A 23,486-nucleotide genomic window follows, 5' to 3' on the forward strand; every position below is an offset into this window, starting at 1 on the left:
GCTTCATTCGCCTCTCTCTCTCTTTCTATTTCTTCCACCTTTCTTCTTGCTGATTTTCACCAGCTTCCTTGCCGATTACCCTCTATCACTGTTCCCTATATCATATTAACCTCTATCTCTGTTCCCCTCCATTACTGTTCCTCATATCATATTAACCTCTATCCCTGTTCCCCTCTAGCCCAGTGTCCTGTTCCCCTCTCTCACTGTTCCCTGTGTCTTTGTCTCATAATGCAATCAAATTAAATCAAACATTTTCTAACAAGACTTCCAGGCTTCACTTCACCCTGAATGGGAAAATACTGAACATTAATTTTATATTGATTATCTATAGCCAATTATCACACTTTCACATACTCCCTCAAATTAGATGGGTAATTACCTTCTTTCTTTGACCTTTACAGGGTATTATTATTCCAAATTAAAAGCATTCTTTCAAAGACAGTCTGTTTAATAAGATTATAGACACAGCATAAAAGACAGATCATATACCTCAAGTGCACTAAACTCACCTCATTTAAACTTGATCCAGAGTGGTGAAATGACTTCAACTGAAAGAATGTGATGCTTTCAAATATAATGACACTCAACATTCAACAAATGATGAACAAATAACCTTTTTAAAACAATTCTTAAATACTAAGAACCTAATGAAATGTGAATTTCTGCAAATTGTCATTTTTTGTCCTTTTATTAAACAGTGTCATTATTTCTACACTGACTAAAACATATAAATATTTAACATTTATTAGAATTTGTCCTTGCAACATTCAAAGCGGTAAATTGAATATGGCTACATTTTTGTTAAAAACACAATATTTACATTAATTGTAATTCACAAATATTTGGCATACTTACAAACAATCTCATAAAGTCATTTACAATTTCACAAGTACTGCTCTTCATGTAAATACTTTTATCAGAAATTCACAAAAGAATATAAAATAAAAACTAAACCAATACAAAAAATTGGAACAAAAAAGATAACAAGGTTTAAAATTAAGAAGAAAAAAAAACTCATCAGTGAGTTTAGCTAAAATGGTCCACAGAAAGAATGCAGACCAATATCTGTTGAAAATAACACTTTTATATAATGAGTTTTCAGCTTGCAGGCTGTAAACCAGGAGAGCCTTTACAGTGTATTCTCTCAGCAATATTTCATTCCAGACAACAAATAAAAACTGTGCGAATAATGCTCCAACTTTACAAATATGTAGCAGAATGCTGCCTTGCAGAAAATGCTGGCCAAAGCCCTATCAAACAGAATGTGTGAACTTGTAGAAATGCTAAAATGGAAAATAATGGAAGCCCTCTCACAGCAGGGCACACTGGCAGTCCACCATGGTAACATCTAAAAAGGAAACTGTATATCAAGAGTTCCATAAATGCCGTATTTGCAAATGATCGCACTGGTAAGAAAGCGACTGATCTGTCAGTGAGTCATTAGTCTCGTAAGCAGGCCTGTAAGGATCTGCTGTCGCAAGACCTGTTTGTGCTCAGGCTCAGTAATAAAAAACAACAACAAAAAAAAAACCCTTGTTGGTACTACAGTGCATGTTTTGCTTTGTACAGGCCTCATGCAGTCAAGTACTGAACACAGAACTGAGAAACACGTGTCACTGAGCACGCTCATCAGTCCAGTCATACTTCAGTAGAGCACATCCACTCGCTAGATTAGACTCTAAAGTTTCCGTTACATAAAAAGCATATGTGGCCCTTTGGCACGATAACTTGGAAAAAGCCCACAGATCTAATATAAGGAACAAACCTTCCAGGCAAGAAGTGTACTAGGTTATAAGACACACAGGACAGGTCTAGCACCCCTAACAGCCATTTTGGAAAGTAAAGATTGTTTCCAGTGAGCGGCAGGACTCGTTGCAAACGTTCACCAATAGAAATACGCTATTTTTAATATTTAAGGCAAAAAAAAAACCCTGTTATTTTATTTTCATTATATACATATATTAGGATTTTTGCATCTATTAAAAATATGTAAATTGCATAGAACTTAAATATTAAGACTCTATAGACTCTCTGTCACCACTGTCCTAAAGGGCCTGCGACGTAAGTCACTGAACAAAGTAGCAAAAGTGCAGGGCAGCATGCAAAGGACGTACTTGACCGTGTACGGCCTCGATCTCACGTGTTAAGGGCTGGGGGGGGGGGTACTGAACCCAAGTGCAAATGTGCTGAATGGCCAGCAGGGCAGTGGGCAGGGACTGAGGCCTACGGGTGGGACCCTGTACAGGCCTGCTGGGGAGGGGGTGGGGGTTGGGTTAGGGGCTGATGGTTTTGGGAGGGATGTGGGGTACAGCCCTACAACTGCGACACCTTCCTGGGGAGGGGTCTTGGGTGGGGGCAAGCGGCTGATGGTTTTCGGGGGGTATCGGGGAGTACAGCCCTACAGCTGGGACACCTTCCTGGGGAGGGGTTGGGGGTTAGGGTTAGGGGCTGATGGTTTTTCGGGGGGGGTGTATGGGGTACCGCCCTACAGCTGGGACACCTTCCTGGGCAGGGCTCTTGGGCGGGGGAAGGGCTCGGCCCGGCGCAGGTCGGGGTCCAGTTTGGCGGAGCGGAGCTGGTGGGGTTTGGGCGGCAGGGCGGGGGGCTCGGCGCTGAGGGGGGCGACGGACAGGACGTGCGGCAGCGGGACGGGCCGCCGGGCGTTGCTGCGCTCGTACACGCTGTAGGGGGGCGGGGTCTTGTTCTCCCGGCGGACCAGCTCGTCGTTGCCCCCGGAGACGGGGGCGGGGAGGGCGTGGTCGCAGGGCGGGGCCTCGGGGCCGGACGTCTCCGAAACGCTGCAGCGGCTCAGGGAGGAGATCCCGCTGCTGAAGCTCCCGGACAGCGCGGGCGAGCCGGACGCCAGCCCCGCCGGCTGGCTCTCTGTGGGGGACGGGGTGCAGGCCGGGAGGGCGCTCTGCAGGAGCGGGCACAGCACCGAAACACGCAGGGTTACACAGGGGGTTACGCACAGGCGCGTCCCAAACCCAGCCTGCTGCCTGCGTATCTTACACCAGCTGTACTGTCCTATTACATCCAAACCACTTATTCTAACTGCACAGGTCTGCACAGATTACTCCCAAAAGCCAACATGCCGTCACAGTGCAGTGACTTCAGCATGATTTAGCTAGCTTAGATATTAGCCCTGACCCACTCGCTATCAGCTGGCTCCTGGAAGTAAATGCACAAACCTCATCAAGTTGCAACCTATCAGATTGTATCAGTGTATGCCATCAGTCTTTTGTTCGCCAGGTACAAACAGCTGACACAGCGGACTGTAGAACAATTCCATCATTATAAATTGTGACCAGAGCAAGGACGTGGCACAGACAGCCCTACTGTCACGCTATCTCACTTTCCTCTCCGACTGCGTAAAGGTGAACGCTACCCGTCTGCATCCCCTATGAAGAGCTGCAGTAGGGTCCTTAACACTGCGCCCTCCAACTTTTACGTGGAAGCTTTGGGAAAACTTGTCGCAAAGAGGCGAAGCATTGTGGAAACTTAATGAAACATTTACAAAATATTGCAGTATATTCCATAAATGCATGCAATGCCCTACAACCCCCCCCACCCCCCACCCGCACCAAAAATAAATAAAGAAATAAAAGATTTTAATCCTTGTACTCGGGCTACAAACCTTTTGAGGCGACTTGGGCGGAGCGGCAGGAGAAATTGAGCTCAGGTTCCTCCCCGGTGACCCTGATCACACGCAGAACACACACACATGCACACACACACACACACACACATGCACGCACACACCCAAACGCACACACACACACACGCACACACACGCACACGTACACTGAGTTAAAACCCGCACTGTATTGGGGGGGGGGGGGGGCCTGGCAAAATGAGCAAGATTGTAGCATGGTAGCAAGATGGTATCATGTACTGGGCACACAGGCTATGAATGGGAACAATGCAGCAGTTCTCCAAAGAGTGTGGACAGGAAGGAGGAAGCGACAAGTGTGCAGTCTGAGCCAATGAGAGTGAGCCAGCAGGAGCAGGAAATTATCCCGAGCCAATGGGAGTGAGCCAAAAGGAGCAGGAAATCATCCTGAGCCAATGAGAGTGAGCCAGCAGGAGCAGGAAATCATCCTGAGCCAATGGAAGCATGCCAACAGGTGCAGAAAATCAGCTTGAACCAAAGAGGCTGAACAATTGCAGGAAACAAGTTTGAGCCAATGAAATTGGGCCAGCAGGTGCAGAAAATCGCCCTGAGCCAATGGGAGCGAACCAGCAGGTGCAGGAAATGCCAGGACCATAGCAAAGACACGTTTTCATTGGTTTACCTGGGTACGGTGGCCTAGGAGGGAGAGGGGGCGATACCAACTTGCCCACAGTGTCTGATAATTGTGTGTTAGCTTCTTTAACACAGTCTAGACTCCAGATAGCTGGGGCAGGGTGCACTACTTTGATATACAAAAGAACACACCAGGAGATCTGGTCAGTTACAACTCATCAACAACAGCCTGAAGGACTCTTTAAAGATGAAGCTCTTTAAACCGAAAATGATCACATTGTGAGGAAACTAAGCTTCACGTTTCACTCAATGCCTTCTTAATGATAAAACACCCTGAGGATACGCATCGATCATTTAAACTCAGCAGATATCAAAGGCACTTGTTTTCCTGTCGAGTTAAAACTGATCCAAGCGGTCTGCAAAACTCTTGTTTTCTCTGATGAGCAAGAAACGATCATTACGCCCCGTGTTCCAACAACCGCCAATCACCCACTCCTGCAAACCTGGACTTTACAGAACCTGCTCCCAAATAAAGAACGCTCATTTTTAGTGTGTGGTTTTCTAAAAAAACAAAAACTCTCTAACCCTCAAACATCAGTTCAAAGAAATAAATCAACAACTGCCTTCCAACTGCAGTCTGAAATCATTCTGTAGAATGCAGAAACAATGAACCATGACAAGGCCAGAAAGTATAAAATACATGCACTGGAAAATATTATTTGACTTGGACATCATTCACTCAAATGAGCCCTCCTTTGAAAGTAAACAAGTGCATCAAGCTCAATACCCTGAAGAGCAGGGCCGCCCAACCCTGTTCCTGGAGATCTACCATCCTGTAGGTTTTCATTTCAACCCTAATTTTGCACACCTGGTTCCACTAATTAAAAGATCTTTAGCTGCCGATTGAGGTGTGCTTTGCTAGGGATGGACTGAAAAACTACAGGAAGGCAGATCTCCAGAACAGGGTTGGGCAGCCCTACTCCTGACTATGAATATCAGTCATACTGCAGTAGTTCATAAAAACAAAGCAAATCATTATTTTCAGGGATGCCCGTTAGTCCGATGAGTGTGTATGAGAGAGTCCCTCTCACACGACACTACGCACAATAATTAAAACAATGCCTGCATTTTAAACAGTCATGGCATTAATAATTTGACTGACCTGGCAGGGTGAAGACTAAGGGTCACTTTCATATGCATGCTAGCTGCTTTGGGATGGAGATAAATGAGCCTACTGTACCTTTGTCTGGGGCAGAGAGATTTGGGTCGCCGCGGGGTACGGCGCTTTCCCCAGTCGGGTGCGGAGTCATCCTCTGTGCAATGTGATGTCAGAAGAGAAATCACACTCAAACTTCACTCCGTGACCCTTCATCTGACTGCTGAAAGATGAACTGTATGTTGTTTTCTACAGCGGTGATTACTGAATGCAGTAGCAGCCTTTGACACCGTATGAGGCATTACCTTTCTTTTCGTCTTTCTCTTTTTAATTATACCTGAAGCAATAGTAAACAGCCACACTAAAGAGGCCAACCTAAACCAAACTGTGTGGTGTTGGGATACACAGTCACACCTGTGTGAGGTTGGGTATATAGCCTCACCTGTGAGGGGTCCAGCGGGTTGGTGTAGATGGCGTTGCAGGGCCTGTCCCGTGGTGAAAGGCAGCAGTTCTCTCTGGGCTGCTTGTGCTTGTCAGACAGCAGTGGGGACGCTGCAGGGGGGAGGTGGGGGAACAGAAGCAGCTCTGTGGTGAATCCTGTGACTCCACAGGTACTCAGGACTGCCAGGTCAGCAGGACAATGACTGGGTTATCATACAGGCCACCCCCGTGTGCTAAACCTCGTTGACAGTGTACAGCTTCTTTAAGGAGAGCAGTGTGCAGGTGTATAGTCTCTCTCAGGTGAGCAGTGTACAGGTGTAGTCTCTCAGGTGAGCAGTGTACAGTCTCTCTCAGGTGAGCAGTGTGCAGGTGTATAGTCTCTCTCAGGTGAGCAGTGTACCGGTGTAGTCTCTCAGGTGAGCAGTGTACAGTCTCTCTCAGGTGAGCAGTGTGCAGGTGTATAGTCTCTCAGGTGAGCAGTGTACAGGTGTGCAGTCTCTCAGGTGAGCAGTGTGGAGTCTCTCTCAGGTGAGCAGTGTACAGGTGTACAGTCTCTCAGGTGAACAGTGTACAGGTGTACAGTCTCTCAGGTGAGCAGTGTACAGGTGTAGTCTCCCAGGTGAGCAGTGTGGAGTCTCTCCTGTGTAACAGGTGTACCTCTGGCGCTGGAGGGAGTGGAGCTGGTCACGTTGGGAGAGGCGGAGTGATTGGAACTGAGGCTTGAGGTAGACGGGCTTGGCTGGAGAGAATAAAAAATGCAAAACAAAATTCAGTGAAGCTCATTTTCCCTGGCCTGCAATCACAACTAATTTACAAATGAGTCACTCAGGAGCTTGAAATATATCAGAAATATACAACGAAATATAAATATATACGGTTAATAATTTTCAAATATATGTACGGAAAAGCTGTGTAGGCTTGTTTGCCCTGATCTGAAATGAGTACACTGCAAGGCCCCATGGGTAATTGCCATGGCTACGGGTTACGCAGGCAGACAGAGCTCTGATCAGGGGCCTGTAGAGGCAGCGGAAGCACCCCCCCCCCCCCGGCTCCATTTCGGCGGCTAAGCGCAGAGCGCTACCTGCATGTTGAAGACCTCATCCGAGCTCTCCGATTGGCCCGTGATGTTGCTCACTTCGTTAGAGGCCTGGGAGGAGAGCGAGGAGGAAGAGTAGCGGTTCACCGGAGGGTAGCTGAGCGGACTGCCGGACGAAGAGAGAGAGAGAGGGAGGGAGAGGGAGGGGGGGGAGAGAGAGAGGGAGAGGGAGGGGAGGAGGGAGGGAGGGAGAGAGGCAGAGAGAGAGAGGGTGAGAAAGGAGGAGGGGAGAGAGAGGGGGAGTGTTAGTGTACAATGTACACTTGTTTTTTATACTTTAATGCTTAATCAACAAAAGCTCTCTTGGCATGCAAATAAAACATGCAAATTTAAATGAGAAAGAGATAGAGAGAGATAGATTGATTAACTGATTAACAGAAAGCCCATTCTGCTGATTTTATGAATTTTTTAAATGATGATAAATTATGCCTGCGCAGACGGACTCAGGCTTAGCTGCGTCTGCACAGACGGACTCAGGCTTAGCTGCGTCTGCGCAGACGGACTCAGGCTTACCTGCGTCTGGACAGCACGCGGGGGCCGTCGGGGCTCAGGACGTTGGGGACAGACGCCCTGCAGGAGCGCAGGCTGCCGTTGGGAAAATGCACAGGGCTGGCGCACACGTACGGAGGGAACTCCTGAGAGAGAGAGAGAGAGAGAGAGCACCATAGATGAGACACAAACAGAGCTGAACGGCACCGCAGTGGCATGAAAATGAGATCCCAGAAGCCTTTGCGGTTCTAGAGCAGCTTCTCGTTCCGTGCGGGACAGCAGCAGGCGGAGGCGGGCGGGGCAGTTCTGCCGTACCTGAATCCCCAGGCTGGACTTCATCAGGTGGAACTGGTCCACCAGCTTCTTGTGCAGCGGCCTCATGTCCTGGGGCACGAACTTGTCGTGCACGGCCAGCCCGTACTCCAGGATGTGCGCCTGGAGAAACGGGCCTCACCGTTACACCTCTGAACCCACACACTGAACCCCGCTCACATTCACCCACACACTGAGCCCCGCTCACATTCACCCACACACTGAGCCCCGCTCACATTCACCCACACACTGAACCCTGCTCACATTCACCCACACACTGAGCCCCGCTCACATTCACCCACACACTGAACCCTGCTCACATCCACCCACACAGGCTCAGCTACAGCCACGAGACCTCCCCCTCAGAACCTCACAGGGGGCGCGGTTTGGGGGAGCGAAGCAAGTCACGGAAAACAGACATGAATACGTTACAGTTCAAGTCTTGTACCTGAAAGGCTTACAATAGCAGGATATGGAATAAATCCCTATGGACTGCAGAGCAGTTACACACGTTTAATAAAAGATTTCACAGCGTAGTTACAATTATTACTGTAATAAAATAATACTCACTGTAGGTATAAATGTTTCATAAATGACACTCAGGGTAGTTATAAATGTTTAATAAATGATACACAGCGTAGGTATAAATGTTTAATAAATGACACCCAGCGTTGTTATAAATGTTTAATAAATGACTGTGCTGCGTGAGGCTGACCTGCTCGAACATGAGCTCCCGCAGCCGCGCGATCTTCTCGCCGTCCTCGGGGTGGCTGGCCACGTAGTCCTTTGTGAAGAAGGCCTGTGGAGAGGAGGGGCGGGGCTCAGCTGTCACTCAAAATGAAGCTCCACCCCCCCTGAGGAAAACCTGCAGCACTCTGCAGTAACACCTACATCTCCAGGCACTTTCAGAACTCATTATTATTATTATTCATATTATTATTCTGTCTTTGCATGTATATATATACACATATATATATATGCATTGGCATTGCCATGATCTGTTAAGCAACCATGGGTATACAAAGGCGGTATACAAAAAAAAGTGAACATTATAATTTGTATGCTGAACTGAATGAATCTAGCGGTGCTCCCTGAGCCTCATGCACAGAGCGCAGTGTGAGCTCTGAGAAGCGATGAATCCTTGGACACGGCCTTTTGTCTGTGAAATAAAACGGCACAGAGGAGGCCGGGGTCGGGCCTTATCGCCAAACTTCACGCCCGGCGTTCCAGACGTTCCGCACAACTTAGCGGTCTACAGGAGGACCGAACAGGACAATACGAGCGCCGTGACAGAGCGGCACCGTCCCACAGAAAAATATAAACGAATAAAAGAGCACATAAAGGAACAGCGTCCGAATCGGCCTCAGAAGGACACTCCTGTGTATCTCCAAAGAGACAGAAAGACACCGCACTAAATAAAGGGACAAATCCAGCGGGGAAACAAAAGACCTTATCAATAACTTGAGTCAATAACATCGGACTCGGCTACCCGTCACCATAACTACCACGCGCCAATGACCCTAAAAAAGTATTCTTTACACGCAATCGCATCATTTATATTCAATACTGCTTAAAGGAATTAAATCTGATCCACACAGGAGATGCTGTGGCCTTGAAGAATGGATCGTTTCCAAACGGCAGTCACACACCACTCCAGCGACTGTCTAGCCTTTTTTTATCAAGACCTTTTATAAATGAACTGATTAAGGCAAACACTGATGTGTTTTTCTCCCCCCTCCTTTAAGAAGAGCGGCGAGTGAATTTATCTCAGAACTCCTCTCCGGAGTTGCAGCAGAGAGGAAATAATTACTCGGTAGAGCTGATGACAGATCGCACAGGCTGAAATGGCTTAGGCAAAGTTTGTTTTGGGATAAACTTTCATTCGGGCTGTGTTTAGAAGGGGGATCGGTACTCTGACTTGCAGCACTGTAAGAACACTGACTCTATCGCTGTATAACTATTGGCACTGACGTGCACGAATCCATAGAAACCCAACACAAACTCCAGCTGGAGCACAATTCCACAGACAGGGTGTTAATATCTGGCCCTGGTACAGGCGAGACACTTCTAAACCTGCTGCTTTTTTCCCTGCACAAATCTCATCTCAAGCAACCTGCTGTGCAAGTTTCACCCGTTAAGTCCCCACTGGCACCCTCTAGCAAGCCGGCCTTGTTCCAAGGGGGGGGGGGGGGAGGGGGCGGGGGGGAGAGAGAGAGACGCGGGGCACTTTAAACCGTGCGCCGGGTCAAAGATAAAACAGGTGCACCACCGCAGGGATGCCCAGGTCCAGAGAGAGAGAGAAAAAACGAAACGGAAGCAGCTCGCACGTCGCAATTCTCCCAGGCATCCATCACTGTCCGTTTGACCTTTCACGAGTGAGCCGCTGGTACTGGGCTCCTGCAGAAGGCGGGTTAGCAGGTTAGCGCACTGCTGCAGTACCTCCTGGTAGCGGGTGGGTTAGCAGGTTAGCGCACTGCTGCAGTACCTCCTGGTAGCGGGTGGGTTAGCAGGTTAGCGGGTTAGCGCACTGCTGCGGTACTGTACCTCCTGGTAGCGGGTGGGTTAGCAGGTTAGCGGGTTAGCGCACTGCTGCAGTACTGTACCTCTTGGTAGCGGGTGGGTTAGCAGGTTAGCGCACTGCTGCTGTACTGTACCTCTTGGTAGCGGGTGAGCCCGCCGTTGACGGCCGCGTCGATCACGCCGTTCAGGCACATGGTCAGGGGGTTGACGTTGTTCATCTGGCGGGCCTGGCACTGAGAGATCAGCGTCCGCAGCTGCTGGTTCTTATTCTCAATCACCTCCATCGCATTCTCCAACGGGCTGATCTCAACCTGAACATCACACACACACACACACACACACACACACACACACACACACACACACACACACACATACGCATGCATGCACACACACACACACACACACACGCACACACGCATGCACACACACACACACACACACACACACACATACACATGACACACACACACACACACACACACACAAACAGAAACACTTAAAAAGGAAACAGTCTTCCTGAAGCCGAGTCAAACCTGTAACTGTTTTTGCCTTTTGCTGTTATACAGTATTTACAAAGCCAGTCACATGACTAAAATCAGGAGAGTAAAAAAGTAGTGGGGCAGGGGGGACTGAGAGAGGAACCTCACTCACCACGTCCCGCTTCTCCACCTCAAACCAGCGCGAGATGCCGGGCAGACTCTGGACCAGAGTCAGCGTGGTCCGTTCCACCCACAGGCTCTGCAAAAACACACATCTATTACACTAACACACATAATCAGTGCTTACGACACACACACACTTATGTCCATAAGTGACACAGACACACACACACACACACGATCACTGCACACACGCATATGCAACCAAGGTATTTGAAAGGGACACACGTGTAATCATGTTTGTTATTAATTTAAGCCAGCCACTGGAGGAAACCACGAGAACCTGTGGACACTATGACCCTCTAAGCGTGAAGCTTTGACGCCCTGGTCTACAGCGGAGGTCTCTGTACAGCACACACGCCAACCCAGTCTCTTCAGAGCTCGGCCCACGCACTGCACAGGGACTGGGAGAGTGAATCAAGGGAACGGACAGAATTACTGATGAAAAGCAGGACTGATAAGTGTTGTGTAATTACGGTGGTTAAATGACTGCAGATTGCACTGAACTGTTACGCCGCTCCACTCATCGCAAATGGCTCTGCCCACTCTGGGCTAATAACCTCCAGAAGATAAGACCCACTTTTTCAATTTGGCACGCCGAGAAGCGAGAACAGAGTGCATGCTGGGACGCGGGTCGGGGCGAGCGAGCTGCGCACCTTGAACTCGTTCTCCTTGTCCTTGGTGCCCTTGTGGAAGGGCCGGTCGTAGCGAAACTTCCAGATGTGGTTGACCTTGTAGAAGCTCTTGATGTTGTCGGGGACCCCCTCCCGCTGCAGGACGTCCTGGCTCTCTGGGATGGGGCTGACCGCGTAGATCTGCAGGTCTGGACACGTTCGCGGGTCAAGGCCCAAACGCACACGCTCGACACACACAGCCAGGAGGGCCGGGGGCCGCCAGACCGCGGCTCCGCAGGAAGAACAGGACAGGAAGTACAGGACAGGAAGTGCAGGACAGAAGCACCAGCCCAGAGCCCACAGGGGGAGCTGATTAATTGTTACACAAGGATAACTAAGCGCCGTGCTAATGCTATTTGACTGGCCACCTCTGCGCTAATTTCACATGGGGGGGGGGAGTCACACATTACAGAACAGAGCTCTTCCAAAAAACCGTCCAAAACGATCGCAGCAGCTTTCACAGTGAGAAACAGCGACTGTTTTCTGTCTTACAGCTGGTTCTGCAGCTCACAGGTGTGTGTGTGTGTGTGTGTGTGAATAATATCTGACTCAAAATCAGCATGTCCAGAGACACGGAGAGTGCCCCGGTCATCTCAGTTTCTACGCGGTTAGCAGGATACACTGGGCGTCGGCCTGGAAGATGGTGTCGTCAGGCTGGTTGGCATGCTGCATGGCGATGGCGTGGGGGAACTCGTTCAGCATGCGCTGCTGGAACGCCTCCAGACGCTCGTAGTCGTGCCCCCGACACACAAACTCCTTATTCTACAGGAGAGAGAGACACTGAGTCCCGCAAAGCCCTGCACACACGCACTTTATATTACATTATTATTTATGTGTTACATTTACATTATATATGCACACATTTACACACACTGGCATGCAGCAAACACACTGTATGTGTGTGTATGCAGCAGGCTAAAGCAGGCAGGCAGACATGTCCTTCAGAAGGGGCCTGACTGGCGGCTTTAAACAGGGCAGTGCTCGTGGCTGAGCAGCTCCCTGAGTGTAATGCACTGCATTGAGATGCAGAGCGATGGAAGGTAATTTGATGTAATGAGCGGCTCAGAGGGAGAGAGGCTGAGAGCATCACCACCAGCTGTGCAGGAGGACTCTAATCGATGATCACAGAGCAACCACATTTACCTGGTTACCAGGCACAGAGCAACCACATTTACCTGGTTACCAGGCACAGAGCAACCACATTTACCTGGTTACCAGGCACAGAGCAACCACATTTACCTGGTTACCAGGCACAGAGCAACCACATTTACCTGGTTACCAGGCACAGAACAAACTGATTTCCCTGGTTAGCAGGCACAGATCAACCGGATTTACCTGGTTACCAGGCCTTTGCATATTATTTAGCTTTGTACGTTTAAGCGATGAATCAACTAACATCTTTAAAAATTCCCCATTTCAACACACTGAACAAAGTTTCCACTGAAAAGGGGAAGCTGATCGAATTGATGAAGCCGTTCCTCAGCCTGAGTGCTGCACAGCACATTTCATTAAAGCAGATCAGATTACACTCAATGCCCCTGTACTCTGCTCCCAGCTGCCTGACGCAGGCACAGCCCTTTACTGTCTCTTCCACTCAGTCTAAATCTATTACCCATCACTGTTATAAAACCCCCAGAGAGAGAGCAGGGAAAACCCAGCCCTAGTGCATCACCTAGTGGACATTACTGTCACTGCTGGTGAGCATCAACATCAAGTGCACACAGAAAAAAATAAATGAATAAATAAAATTCTTTTTAATTTTGAGACAAATGACCAAAAAAAAAAAAAAGTTTGTTGGGTTCTTTTTCAAATCACATGGTAAACAAATAAATTTGGAGAGAGACATCTTTGTTCTAGAGCAATGCTGTTAAGAATCCTTCTAAAACCTGCGAGTCGCCCTCTCAGTAAATGCACCAGGCCCCAGAATGAGAGCACAGGCAGTGGGAGTGCCGTGTCAGTGCTGAGTCACTACTGAACGCGGGGTCCATGCGTTTGGAAAGCGGTCCTGCGTGACATAAGCATCTGCGTGCCCACCTCCCAGCTGGGGTCTATTTTTAAACCTCAGAAAGAGAGAGAGAGAGAGAGACGGAGAATAAACGACTTTAGAGGGAGGAGGAAGCACAGAGCACTCACTCGTAGAAAGAAGGGGAACTTCTTGCCGTAGAATCCGACCCTGAAAAACTCCGGCTCCAGCCGCTGCTGGTCCATGATCTTGTCGTACAAAGAAGCTTCCATCATCTGAGGAGACAGCGAGAGACCACGCTTGCAATACCAGCAGGGGCCAGAGGGGGCACTGTTCCCTAACGGATGCATTACAGGCATTTAGCAGACACTCTAATCCAGAGCAATTTACACAACATTCCATGTGGCATTTACATTGCATCCATTTATGCAGCGGGATATATACTGAAGCAATGCAGGTTAAGTACCTTGCTCAGGGGTACAACGGCAATGTCCTACCCAGGAATCAAACTTCTGACCTTCAGATTACAAGACCAGTTCCTTACCCGTTATACCACACTGCCAGCTATCCTCATCCGCCCCACAAGCTCAAACGCACATGACGCAGTCACCCGCTGTGTTACTCCCACAAACCCAGACGCACCCTATCCATTTCAGCTCTTTAAGGCAAAAAAAACAACAAAAAAAAAAACAACCTTCTCACCTTCATTTTGCTGAGGTTGCGGTAGTCATAGTAGGCCTCATACTGGTCAGCCAGCTCCCGGCACAGAATGATGCCGTTCTCCCAGCACTGTGAATCACAGGGTTCAGGAGATACACATTATCAGTACGTCAGTTCCAAGAGAAGCATTTGTTTTTCATAATACTGATAAGATCAGGACCTGCAGGCACGCAGGGCTTAATCCTAAAGGCATCAGTGGAAGCATTCTGTGCTACAGTGCAGTGCATTTTAATACCACTTGGCGGCAGTAGAAGACCAACAGAAGAGCAGCCATAGACACTCTCCGCACTAGGGCCGTACCTGCCTTGCCCCTGTGGTAGTTCTGGATGATTGACAGGTGAGAGCTCACCTTGCCCCTGTGGAAGTTCTGGATGATTGACAGGTGCGTACTCACTTTGCCCCTGTGGAAGTTCTGGATGATTGACAGGTGCGTACTCACCTTGCCCCTGTGGAAGTTCTGGATGATTGACAGGTGAGAGCTCACCTTGCCCCTGTGGAAGTTCTGGATGATTGACAGGTGAGAGCTCACCTTGCCCCTGTGGAAGTTCTGGATGATTGACAGGTGCGTACTCACCTTGCCCCTGTGGAAGTTCTGGATGATTGACAGGTGCGTACTCACCTTGCCCCTGTGGAAGTTCTGGATGATTGACAGGTGCGTACTCACCTTGCCCCTGTGGAAGTTCTGGATGATTGACAGGTGAGAGCTCACCTTGCCCCTGTGGAAGTTCTGGATGATTGACAGGTGCGTACTCACCTTGCCCCTGTGGAAGTTCTGGATGATTGACAGGTGCAGGTACTCCTTCCTCTGCCACTCGCTCTGCATGGGGTAGCTGAGGAACTCTCTGAGCGGCCGGTCTGACCACTCCAGCAGCTCGTCGTACAGCAGCAGCGTGAAGGAGGCCTCTGTGGGGGGGGGGGGGGGGGGACAGCGTCACCCCTAAACCCTGATCTCTGAGTTTAACCCTGTACCCCCACATGAAAACCTCTGTGTCCCATACTGTACATCCACAACTGCAGTAGGCTTGCACGTGCAAACACACACACACACTGCTGCACACACACACACACACACACACACACACAGGCGCATGTGCACACACACACACACAATGCTGCACACACACACGTACACACACACACACACACCTGTGTAGTTCTGTGCTTTCAGGTGCAGGTCGTGCAGCTTGTGAATGTAGCGGATGTACATCTCCTCCTTGTTCAGCTCCGTTTTGTAGAAGTTCTGGGGGGGTGGGGGTGGTGGGGGGGGGGGGTGGGGGGACAAGCAGAACACACAGATTAATTTGGCGCTTCACACTTTTGCGCTCATGTGATATCAGTAAGGCTTCTGCCGCCAGCCCACACAGGCTGCCCGTTCGCTGCTCACCCGACGCTGCCAGTTGCATAACACAAACCTGCAGAAGTGCTGCAGCATTTCACAGCGCCGAGCAGAAAGCAGGGATTTAAACACGGCAGAGTAAAGGAGCTAAAGCAGAAGCTGAGAGCTGGGGGAAGCGATAAGCACACCCATTAGCACCTGAGCGGCAGAACAAAACACACACACACACACACACACACACGGAAAAGAATTACTGCCTCTGAGCGACTGATTAAACCAGCCAACTCACCTATGAACAGTGGGAATTAAAATGAGGCGGCCCACCGAACATAAGCCATCAAATGTCACTGGGCTTTTTTTACTGCAGGAAAGGCGCACGGTAATCACGTTTCCGGCTGGAAAAGCCATTTGGTAACGGAAACAGGCGCAGTGAGGTATTTACGCAGGGCCAGAGCAGCACGCAGGTTGTGCAAATGTGGATGCAGAAGGCAGAATGTCAGATACAAAAGACAACATGTAGAATTCAGAAAAAAGAATGAAGGTCATAAAAGACATAATGAAAAGGAATGCAGGATATAAAAGTGGCTCAGACAAAACACAGAATCTATTAAAAAGTTCATATGGGATATAAAGACAATTTAGGATAGAAGAGAATATCAGATATAAAGACAAAGGCACAGTAAATGTGGAATGAGCTGTACTCACCAGGAGGCTGACAGTGCAGCCTATCTTTTTACCATCCACCTCTCCCACCTTCATACAGTCCCTGTGTGTGACACAGCCCTGATTAAAACACACACACACACACACACACGTCCTCTCAACATGCATGTGTGTGAGTGAGACGGTATGTGTGACACTGTACATGTGTGTGACACAGCCCTGATTAAAACACACACACACACACACACACACACACACACACACACACACACACACGTCCTCTCAACATGCATGTGTGTGAGTGAGACGGTATGTGTGACACTGTACATGTGTGTGACACAGCCCTGATTAAAACACACACACACACACACACACGTCCTCACAACATGCATGTGTGTGAGTGAGACGGTATGTGTGTGACAGTATACATGTGTGTGTGTGTGTGTGAGTGTGTGTGTGTGTGTGTGTGTGTGGTACAGTAAGCACCTGTAATCCAGCAGTCTCTCCATCAGTCGTGTGACAGTAGCGACCAGAGAGACTCCGCTCTCTCTCCACGTCTCCCTCTCAATCTTCTTCAGCAGGCTGCAGGAGACACAAGCACCATCATAAGACTGTCCAACACCCCCAAAACCCAGGCATGTTACTGTCCTCTATACCCCAAACCCAGGCATGTTACTGTCCTCTATACCCCTAACCCAGCCACATAACTGTCCCCCGTCCACCAAACCCAGCCACATAACTGTCCCCCATCCACCAACCAGCCACATAACTGCCCTCTACCCGCTCAAACCCATCACATTACTGTCCTCTGTCACAACCAGCTCATCACCCAAACCCATCCCTAAACCCACCTAACAATACTACGCAAGCACACACAGCATAGAAAACAGCGTCTTACCTAGGATACGGGCCAAACAGAGGAATTCTATTCCAGGAAGCATTGATAGGACAGATTAATTTTAATATGTTAATTGCAACACCCACCTCACATGTTACTACAATGTTAGTATGGGCAAAGACAAGGAAAGAGAAGAAGGCACTGTTGTTGGCGGGTGCTTTCAGTATGTGATATATCAGTAGAGATGCTACTAAAACAGATACCATTATGGCCTGGTAGAGCCCTATGATGCATAAGCATTTTTACAGCTTATCCGCAGTATTCTTCCATATATACTGACAGCATAGGCTCTGTGGTATAGGAGGACATATTAAAGAGGTCTTTGTGATGTGATTTGGGGCTTCAGTCTTACTGAAAGCACAAGCTAACGGAGATGCACCCACTCCAAATTCAATCCCACACACTCACTCACAACCTACTCACACTCAACCCCCACCCTACTCACACCCTACCCCCTCTCTACTCGCACTCCACTCCACACTCACTCACACCCTGCTCCACTGCACGCCGGGTGCTGCTGCGGGTCCTTGCTGATGCACAGTGACCTACATGCTGTTGAAGAGCTCCCTGTACGTCTCGTCCCCTCTGCCGTCCGACATCAGGCTGTCCAGCTTATCGATCAGCTTGGCCTCCACCTACAGAGAGAAGCGTCCAATACATACACACATCATTAAATCAGACCAATACAGCCAGCTGCAGTTCCCAGCTTTGCCACCAGGAGAACAGTGATCATGCTGGGGGGAGGCACCTGTTTAAAGTTCTCTGATTGGCCAGGAAAGTGCTACCTGTTTGAAGGTCTCTGATTGGCCAGGAGCGTGCTACCTGTTTAAAGATAGGCAAAGACAGTGCTACCTGTTTGAAGGTCTCTGATTGGCCAGGAGAGTGCTACCTGTTTGAAGTTCCCGCTCCTCCGCTGCTCCCAGTCCATCATGTCGTGGAAGATGGGGATCATGACGTTGCGGAGGTCTGGCTGCGGGACCAGGGTCACCTCCAGGAAAGGGCCGATCATGGCCGGGATGAAGTTCAGCTTGTGCTCCCCTGGAAAGTTCCAGAAAAAAATCCGCCTCAGCGGCAGCACAGCACTGCGGTTAATGAACTGGGCGTGTAACTCAGAGGTTGCAGGCTCAAATCCGAGGTGTAACACTGCTGTTGCATCTTGAGCGAGATATTTAACCTGCACCCTCTCAGCATTTATCACGCATCACGTATTAAATGGGTGAAAGTGTGACAAAGTGTACGCAAGCTGTGAACGAGCTCCTCTCTCACCCAAGTTCTGCCACATGCTGAAGACCTCACAGCCCATCATCACCCTCATATCTCCGTACCTACGGAGAGAGTGGCAGTCAGAGAGAGGCACAGGCAGACACCAGCACCCTAGCTCCACTCAGCACCATCCATACACCCAGACAGTCCCTTACTTTTCTAGAGCGTTCTTCCTTTTAGACGGGGAGAACTTCTCCAGCTGCAGGCAGGGCTGGTTTATGAAGATCACGGAGAGGTAGAAGTAGGAGTCCCACACCTAAGAGAAACACAGGCCCGTGCAGCGCATCTGAACAGGAGATTACACACCACAAAGGGCAGGGCAATTTACTGCCCAACGTCAGCGTGTGTGTGTGTGTGTGTGTGTGTGTTTATGTGACCATCTCCTCTCACCTTATAATCAAACTTGTCACTCAGGAAGTTCTTCCTCAGAGAGTCCGACAGGTACAGGACCGTGGTGATGATGACGCTGAAGAGGGCACGAGAAACACAGCCTCGATTAGCTTCAACCCGAACAGAGTAAATAAGACAAGACCCAGACTGTACCCTACAGGAAAAATAAGACTACAAGACCCAGACTGTACCCTACAGGAAAAATAAGACTACAAGACGCAGACTGTACCCTACAGGAAAAATAAGACTACAAGATTCAGACTGTACCCTACAGAAAAATAAGTCTACACCATCCCGACTGTACCCTACAGTGTACCCCTGTAAGTTCACATAAGCTTACAGCTTTCAGTCTCCAAGCGTGTTTTCCACATTCCATTCCACATGGACTAGTCTCGTGGGGATGAGGTAGTAATACGCAGCGCTGTAAGGTCATTACCCTGGCGCTCGGAGGCAGAAGCAGAGGCCCTTACTTGTTGGTGACCAGCCGCATGACGGTCCAGTCTTTGGGGAACATCTCCGGCCGGATGAGAATGCGAAAGACGGTGAAGAGCTGCAGGAGGAAGTCCTGACAGACCAAAAGACGAAGAGTCTAACTGAATTTAACATTTACAGGTATTAAAAAGAAAAGTTATTTTTAGCCTCACTGATATTTATTATTAGGAATATTTATCATCAGCATCTGCATCATCATCATCATCCTCGTCATCAGCATCAGCGTACCCTCAGGTCGTCTTTACTGGAGAACCTTTCCAGAAGCTGTAGGTAGTGTTTGTCAGTCATCTGTCGAAGCAGAGTGAGGAGACAGGCCACAAATTCCCCCTGAGCAGAGGAAACAGCGTTAGCATCCGCAGGGCTGTGGATCAGGCTGAAACAGGCATTTGAAGAGGAGGCTTTTTGGAATGTTTTTTTCTTTTTCAAAATTCCAAGTCAGTGTTCTAGAACTCGCTGTCAGTTGCTTTCAGTTACCAGCAGTGACTGTGACATCAGCATCAGAATGTTCAGTTTCACACCTTAAAGGGTTAATAGTGTGACTATGGGAAGGTTGTGTCATCAACGTGCTCGTTACTTTTGAGGGCCTCAAGGGGACAGGATCGTTACCGTGACGTCCTGGAACTGCAGACGCAGGGCGGACCCGGTGGACTGGGGCCGGTTGGTGATCTCCAGTATCGTCCTGAGCAGCACGGCCAGCAGGCTCTCCACGATCACCGACACCTCCTCGCACGCAGACGCCTCCTGCAGGCCGAAAGGGAACCAGGACAGGCGTGAGGCCCGGACCGAGCCGGGCGTCTCCAGGGTCACAGAGGGGAAGCGGCCGCCTGGATCCCAGCTGTCAGGCCTCATGTCAATCACTGTCGTCAGAGCAGCTCAACAGTCCCTTCCTCCAAGTCACACGTTTAAAGAGGGAATGAAATAACAGCAGCACAGGACACCACATGCACTCTGTACTGCTATAAATGATAAAACGATTATATGAGTTATTAAAACGTGGAGTCTCGGTGGTGCAGCCCTTAAAGCACTGTCTGCACACGCACATCTCTCCCTCGCTCTCGTTCCCCATTCTTCCCGCCTCGCTGAATAAAACTGAAAAAAAACATAAATTTTACAAAATGTGAGAAAAGCGGAGTGCAGACTGTGCTTCCGTTTTCACACTCTATTTAGAGGAAACAATAGGAGCCCCAGCGTGCCAGCGCACAGACACGCTTCAGGCACAGGCTTTGTGAAAAACAGAACAAATAAATAAAAATGAAGAAACGCATATTTTTCTGTCACTGGCAATTTATATTTGTTTTTGTACTTACCCTCCCGCATCCTGATACATTTTCTAAATCTCTTTAATTCAGTGGCGCATGTCAAATAGTTCTTTTTGTTGTTGCTGTTTGTTTAAAGAAACTGCCACAGTAAATGCCTGCTTTTTCCACTTCCTGTTCTGATGCCCGTAGCGACAGCACAGATATTTCATTCCCACTCTCAAGAGAAAATTCTCACGAGAAAGCTTTTTGGTTTCAGTTCCTCAGAAACGCTGCGATGGTCCTGGGTAATGTGTGGCGCACACGCGTAATGCGTAATGCGTAATGTGTAATGCGTAAAGGCAGTATCGGGGCGAAGGCCCAGGCGGTACTCACCGTCCCCTCCTGTCTGCCGTGGCAGAACACGGCGCTGAGGACGCGTCCGCACATCACCAGGTCCCTCTGCTCCTGCAGGTGAGCCTGGAGGTGCCGCAGCACCACGGGCAGCAGCACGCACCTGGACTCTGCAACGGGAAAGGACACAGGGTCAGGAGAACAGACAGACAGACAGACAGACTCAGGAACGGGCAGTAAAACTTGGTCAAACGGTCAGGCTCTTGCTGGCTTCCTCCAGCCCACCAGTCCAGCACAGAGAGACCCTCCTGCCATTTTACATATTTCACAACAATCCCTTTACAAAGGTCCTCTGTGTGCATTCACCTTTTCCATCTGAGCTCATTTGTACTGGGTCAAGGTAGACAGTGCATTTCTGTGCCATCAACACCAGTATAAAAGCATCGGACATGGAAGGCATCACGTATAGAGGTCCCAGTATCCTTATTTTTTAGATTCAGCGATCATATTTTGTCATTGAGAGAGAACTTTCTCGCCATGCCAAAGCAAAAGCACCAGATCAACACCAAGCTGAGGCACTCTTCCCTTCTGGGGCTTTCTGAAACCTCAGGCTCACAGGCCGTACTTCTCACCACTAACGGAGCGAAAGAAGTTAATAAACATCCACAGACTTCGGGCTAATGCTGCTGCACTCAATCCACACCCGCACAGTCCTTCCTGCAGTAGACTGAGAACAAATCAGTGCAAAATGAGGAAATTTAAAATGAATGAGATGAAGGACTGCAATATCACGAAAAAAATTTTTAATACTTTTTTAAAACCTACTTTTCAAATTTAATAAAAAAGTATTACTTTTTTTTCCATAGGAGTGCAGTCCTTTATCTCATTGATTTATACTTCATGCGTCCCAGCGCCCAGCTGGACTGAGCGCGTTTCCTCTCACAATTTCCCGAAATGAGGAAATATTCTAATTCCACCCCATCCATTAACTGGCGATCCGCAGCTCATAACTCAAAGTGGACTCGGCTAATAAAACAGGAGAGTCACAGTCCACTGGACAGCTCCTGTCAGAACCCCCCCATCTCACGCTCCACAGAGGGGACGAGGGGACTCTGCATAAGCCACCGCCTCGAGACGGTCCCCCGGACGACCAAGCGGAGGAGATTTAATGAGAGAGGGAGACGGAATAGTGCAGTAATTACACCGGCCAGAGCCGCTAATAACCACAGGAAAACAGACACGGCCACCAAAACATGAAAACTGATCTTGGCTACCATAGAAGACCAAACCCATAAAAAAGCCAGAGGAGAAAGGAAATGAATTAACAATTAATGAATAAAACACCGATTAAAAAGATGAATACATATTACATTAGAATCATCAGGAATATTCATTAACTTTATTTCCTTGATTACGCTCGCCTAAATTCTGAAAATTGTACTACCAGCTATCATTATTATAGATACATTTGCAGGCATTTTGGTTAAGATGGGATAATTTATCAATGCAATTAAGAGGGACACTGTAGAGTAAGTGGAGTCCAACACCGGCACAGAAAATGCATGTGAGCAATGTGAGCGTTAGTGTGTGTTAGTGTGTTATGTATGTGCGTGTGTGCATGCGTGCGTGTGTGCGTGTGTGTATGTGTGTGTATGTGTTTGTGCGTTTGCGCGTGTGTGTGTGTGTGTGAGCGAGCGTGTGTGTAATTGTGCGTGAGTGGATGAGTGTACGCGTGTGCGTGTGTGTAGTATACTCATGTTACCATGTACCGGGGTTGGTGTACAGCTGGCTCTCCACAGTCTTGGCGATGCACTGGAGCTTCACGGCCTCCAGGGGGCACTCCACCTGCGTGAGGACCGGCAGGCTGCCCAGGGTCTCGCACACGAGGCCGGCCACCTCCCGCAGGCTGAAGACCTTCAGCAGCTCGCCGTACACCGCCGGGAACGTCCTCAGGAACAGCGCCTGCCCCAACGCACGGAACAGGGACATCTCAACAGAGCGCACGGAACAGGGACATCTCAACAGAGCGCACGGAACAGGGACATCTCAACAGAGCGCACGGAACAGGGACATCTCAACAGAGCGCACGGAACAGGGACATCTCAACAGAGCGCACGGAACAGGGACATCTCAACAGAGCGCACGGAACAGGGACATCAACAGAGCGCACGGAACAGGGACATCTCAACAGAGCGCACGGAACAGGGACATCTCAACAGAGCGCACGGAACAGGGACATCTCAACAGAGCGCACGGAACAGGGACATCTCAACAGAGCGCACGGAACAGGGACATCAACAGAGCGCACGGAACAGGGACATCTCAACAGAGCGCACGGAACAGGGACATCTCAACAGAGCGCACGGAACAGGGACATCTCAACAGAGCGCACGGAACAGGGACATCTCAACAGAGCGCACGGAACAGGGACATCTCAACAGAGCGCACGGAACAGCACATCTGAATGCTCTGCCAATACCACTCCTGGGGACAGAATTAAAGGCTGAATTAAGGAAACCTCTTCGCCCTTCCGCGCTACGCACACAATCCAAACAGCTCACACAGCCTTCAGAGGG

The 23,486-nt window shown here is 49.2% G+C and overlaps 1 protein-coding gene across 5 annotated transcripts in view; it reads right to left on the reverse strand.

Annotated features, from left to right (window-relative positions):
* Positions 1–2,297: 2,297 nt before the first annotated feature.
* LOC135245943 (dedicator of cytokinesis protein 4-like) overlaps positions 2,298–23,486 on the reverse strand; it is a 71,815-nt gene continuing 50,626 nt past the window's right edge. For 2 of the 5 annotated variants that reach the window (XM_064319328.1, XM_064319331.1), the window contains exons 23-53: positions 22,680–22,872; positions 20,953–21,080; positions 19,928–20,062; positions 19,550–19,648; positions 19,300–19,394; positions 18,830–18,905; positions 18,595–18,695; positions 18,443–18,501; positions 18,066–18,214; positions 17,726–17,811; positions 17,177–17,203; positions 16,765–16,860; positions 16,321–16,381; positions 15,426–15,519; positions 15,034–15,182; positions 14,262–14,348; positions 13,730–13,834; positions 12,217–12,358; positions 11,579–11,745; positions 10,915–11,001; positions 10,395–10,571; positions 8,456–8,539; positions 7,744–7,863; positions 7,453–7,574; positions 6,925–7,045; positions 6,501–6,582; positions 5,845–5,954; positions 5,487–5,559; positions 4,296–4,415; positions 3,638–3,699; positions 2,298–2,917 (exon numbers count right to left, since the gene is read on the reverse strand). In XM_064319328.1, the coding sequence (XP_064175398.1) occupies positions 2,486–2,917; positions 3,638–3,699; positions 4,296–4,415; positions 5,487–5,559; positions 5,845–5,954; positions 6,501–6,582; positions 6,925–7,045; positions 7,453–7,574; positions 7,744–7,863; positions 8,456–8,539; positions 10,395–10,571; positions 10,915–11,001; positions 11,579–11,745; positions 12,217–12,358; positions 13,730–13,834; positions 14,262–14,348; positions 15,034–15,182; positions 15,426–15,519; positions 16,321–16,381; positions 16,765–16,860; positions 17,177–17,203; positions 17,726–17,811; positions 18,066–18,214; positions 18,443–18,501; positions 18,595–18,695; positions 18,830–18,905; positions 19,300–19,394; positions 19,550–19,648; positions 19,928–20,062; positions 20,953–21,080; positions 22,680–22,872 (3,639 nt within the window). In that variant the 3' untranslated portion in view covers positions 2,298–2,485. The remainder of the gene's footprint in view (positions 2,918–3,637; positions 3,700–4,295; positions 4,416–5,486; positions 5,560–5,844; positions 5,955–6,500; positions 6,583–6,924; positions 7,046–7,452; positions 7,575–7,743; positions 7,864–8,455; positions 8,540–10,394; positions 10,572–10,914; positions 11,002–11,578; positions 11,746–12,216; positions 12,359–13,729; positions 13,835–14,261; positions 14,349–15,033; positions 15,183–15,425; positions 15,520–16,320; positions 16,382–16,764; positions 16,861–17,176; positions 17,204–17,725; positions 17,812–18,065; positions 18,215–18,442; positions 18,502–18,594; positions 18,696–18,829; positions 18,906–19,299; positions 19,395–19,549; positions 19,649–19,927; positions 20,063–20,952; positions 21,081–22,679; positions 22,873–23,486) is intronic. The other 3 variants (XM_064319329.1, XM_064319332.1, XM_064319330.1) reach the window with 3 other exon arrangements.

The sequence above is a fragment of the Anguilla rostrata genome, chromosome 19, assembly GCF_018555375.3.
Source record: "Anguilla rostrata isolate EN2019 chromosome 19, ASM1855537v3, whole genome shotgun sequence".
In the NCBI taxonomy this organism is placed as follows: Eukaryota; Metazoa; Chordata; class Actinopteri; order Anguilliformes; family Anguillidae; genus Anguilla; species Anguilla rostrata.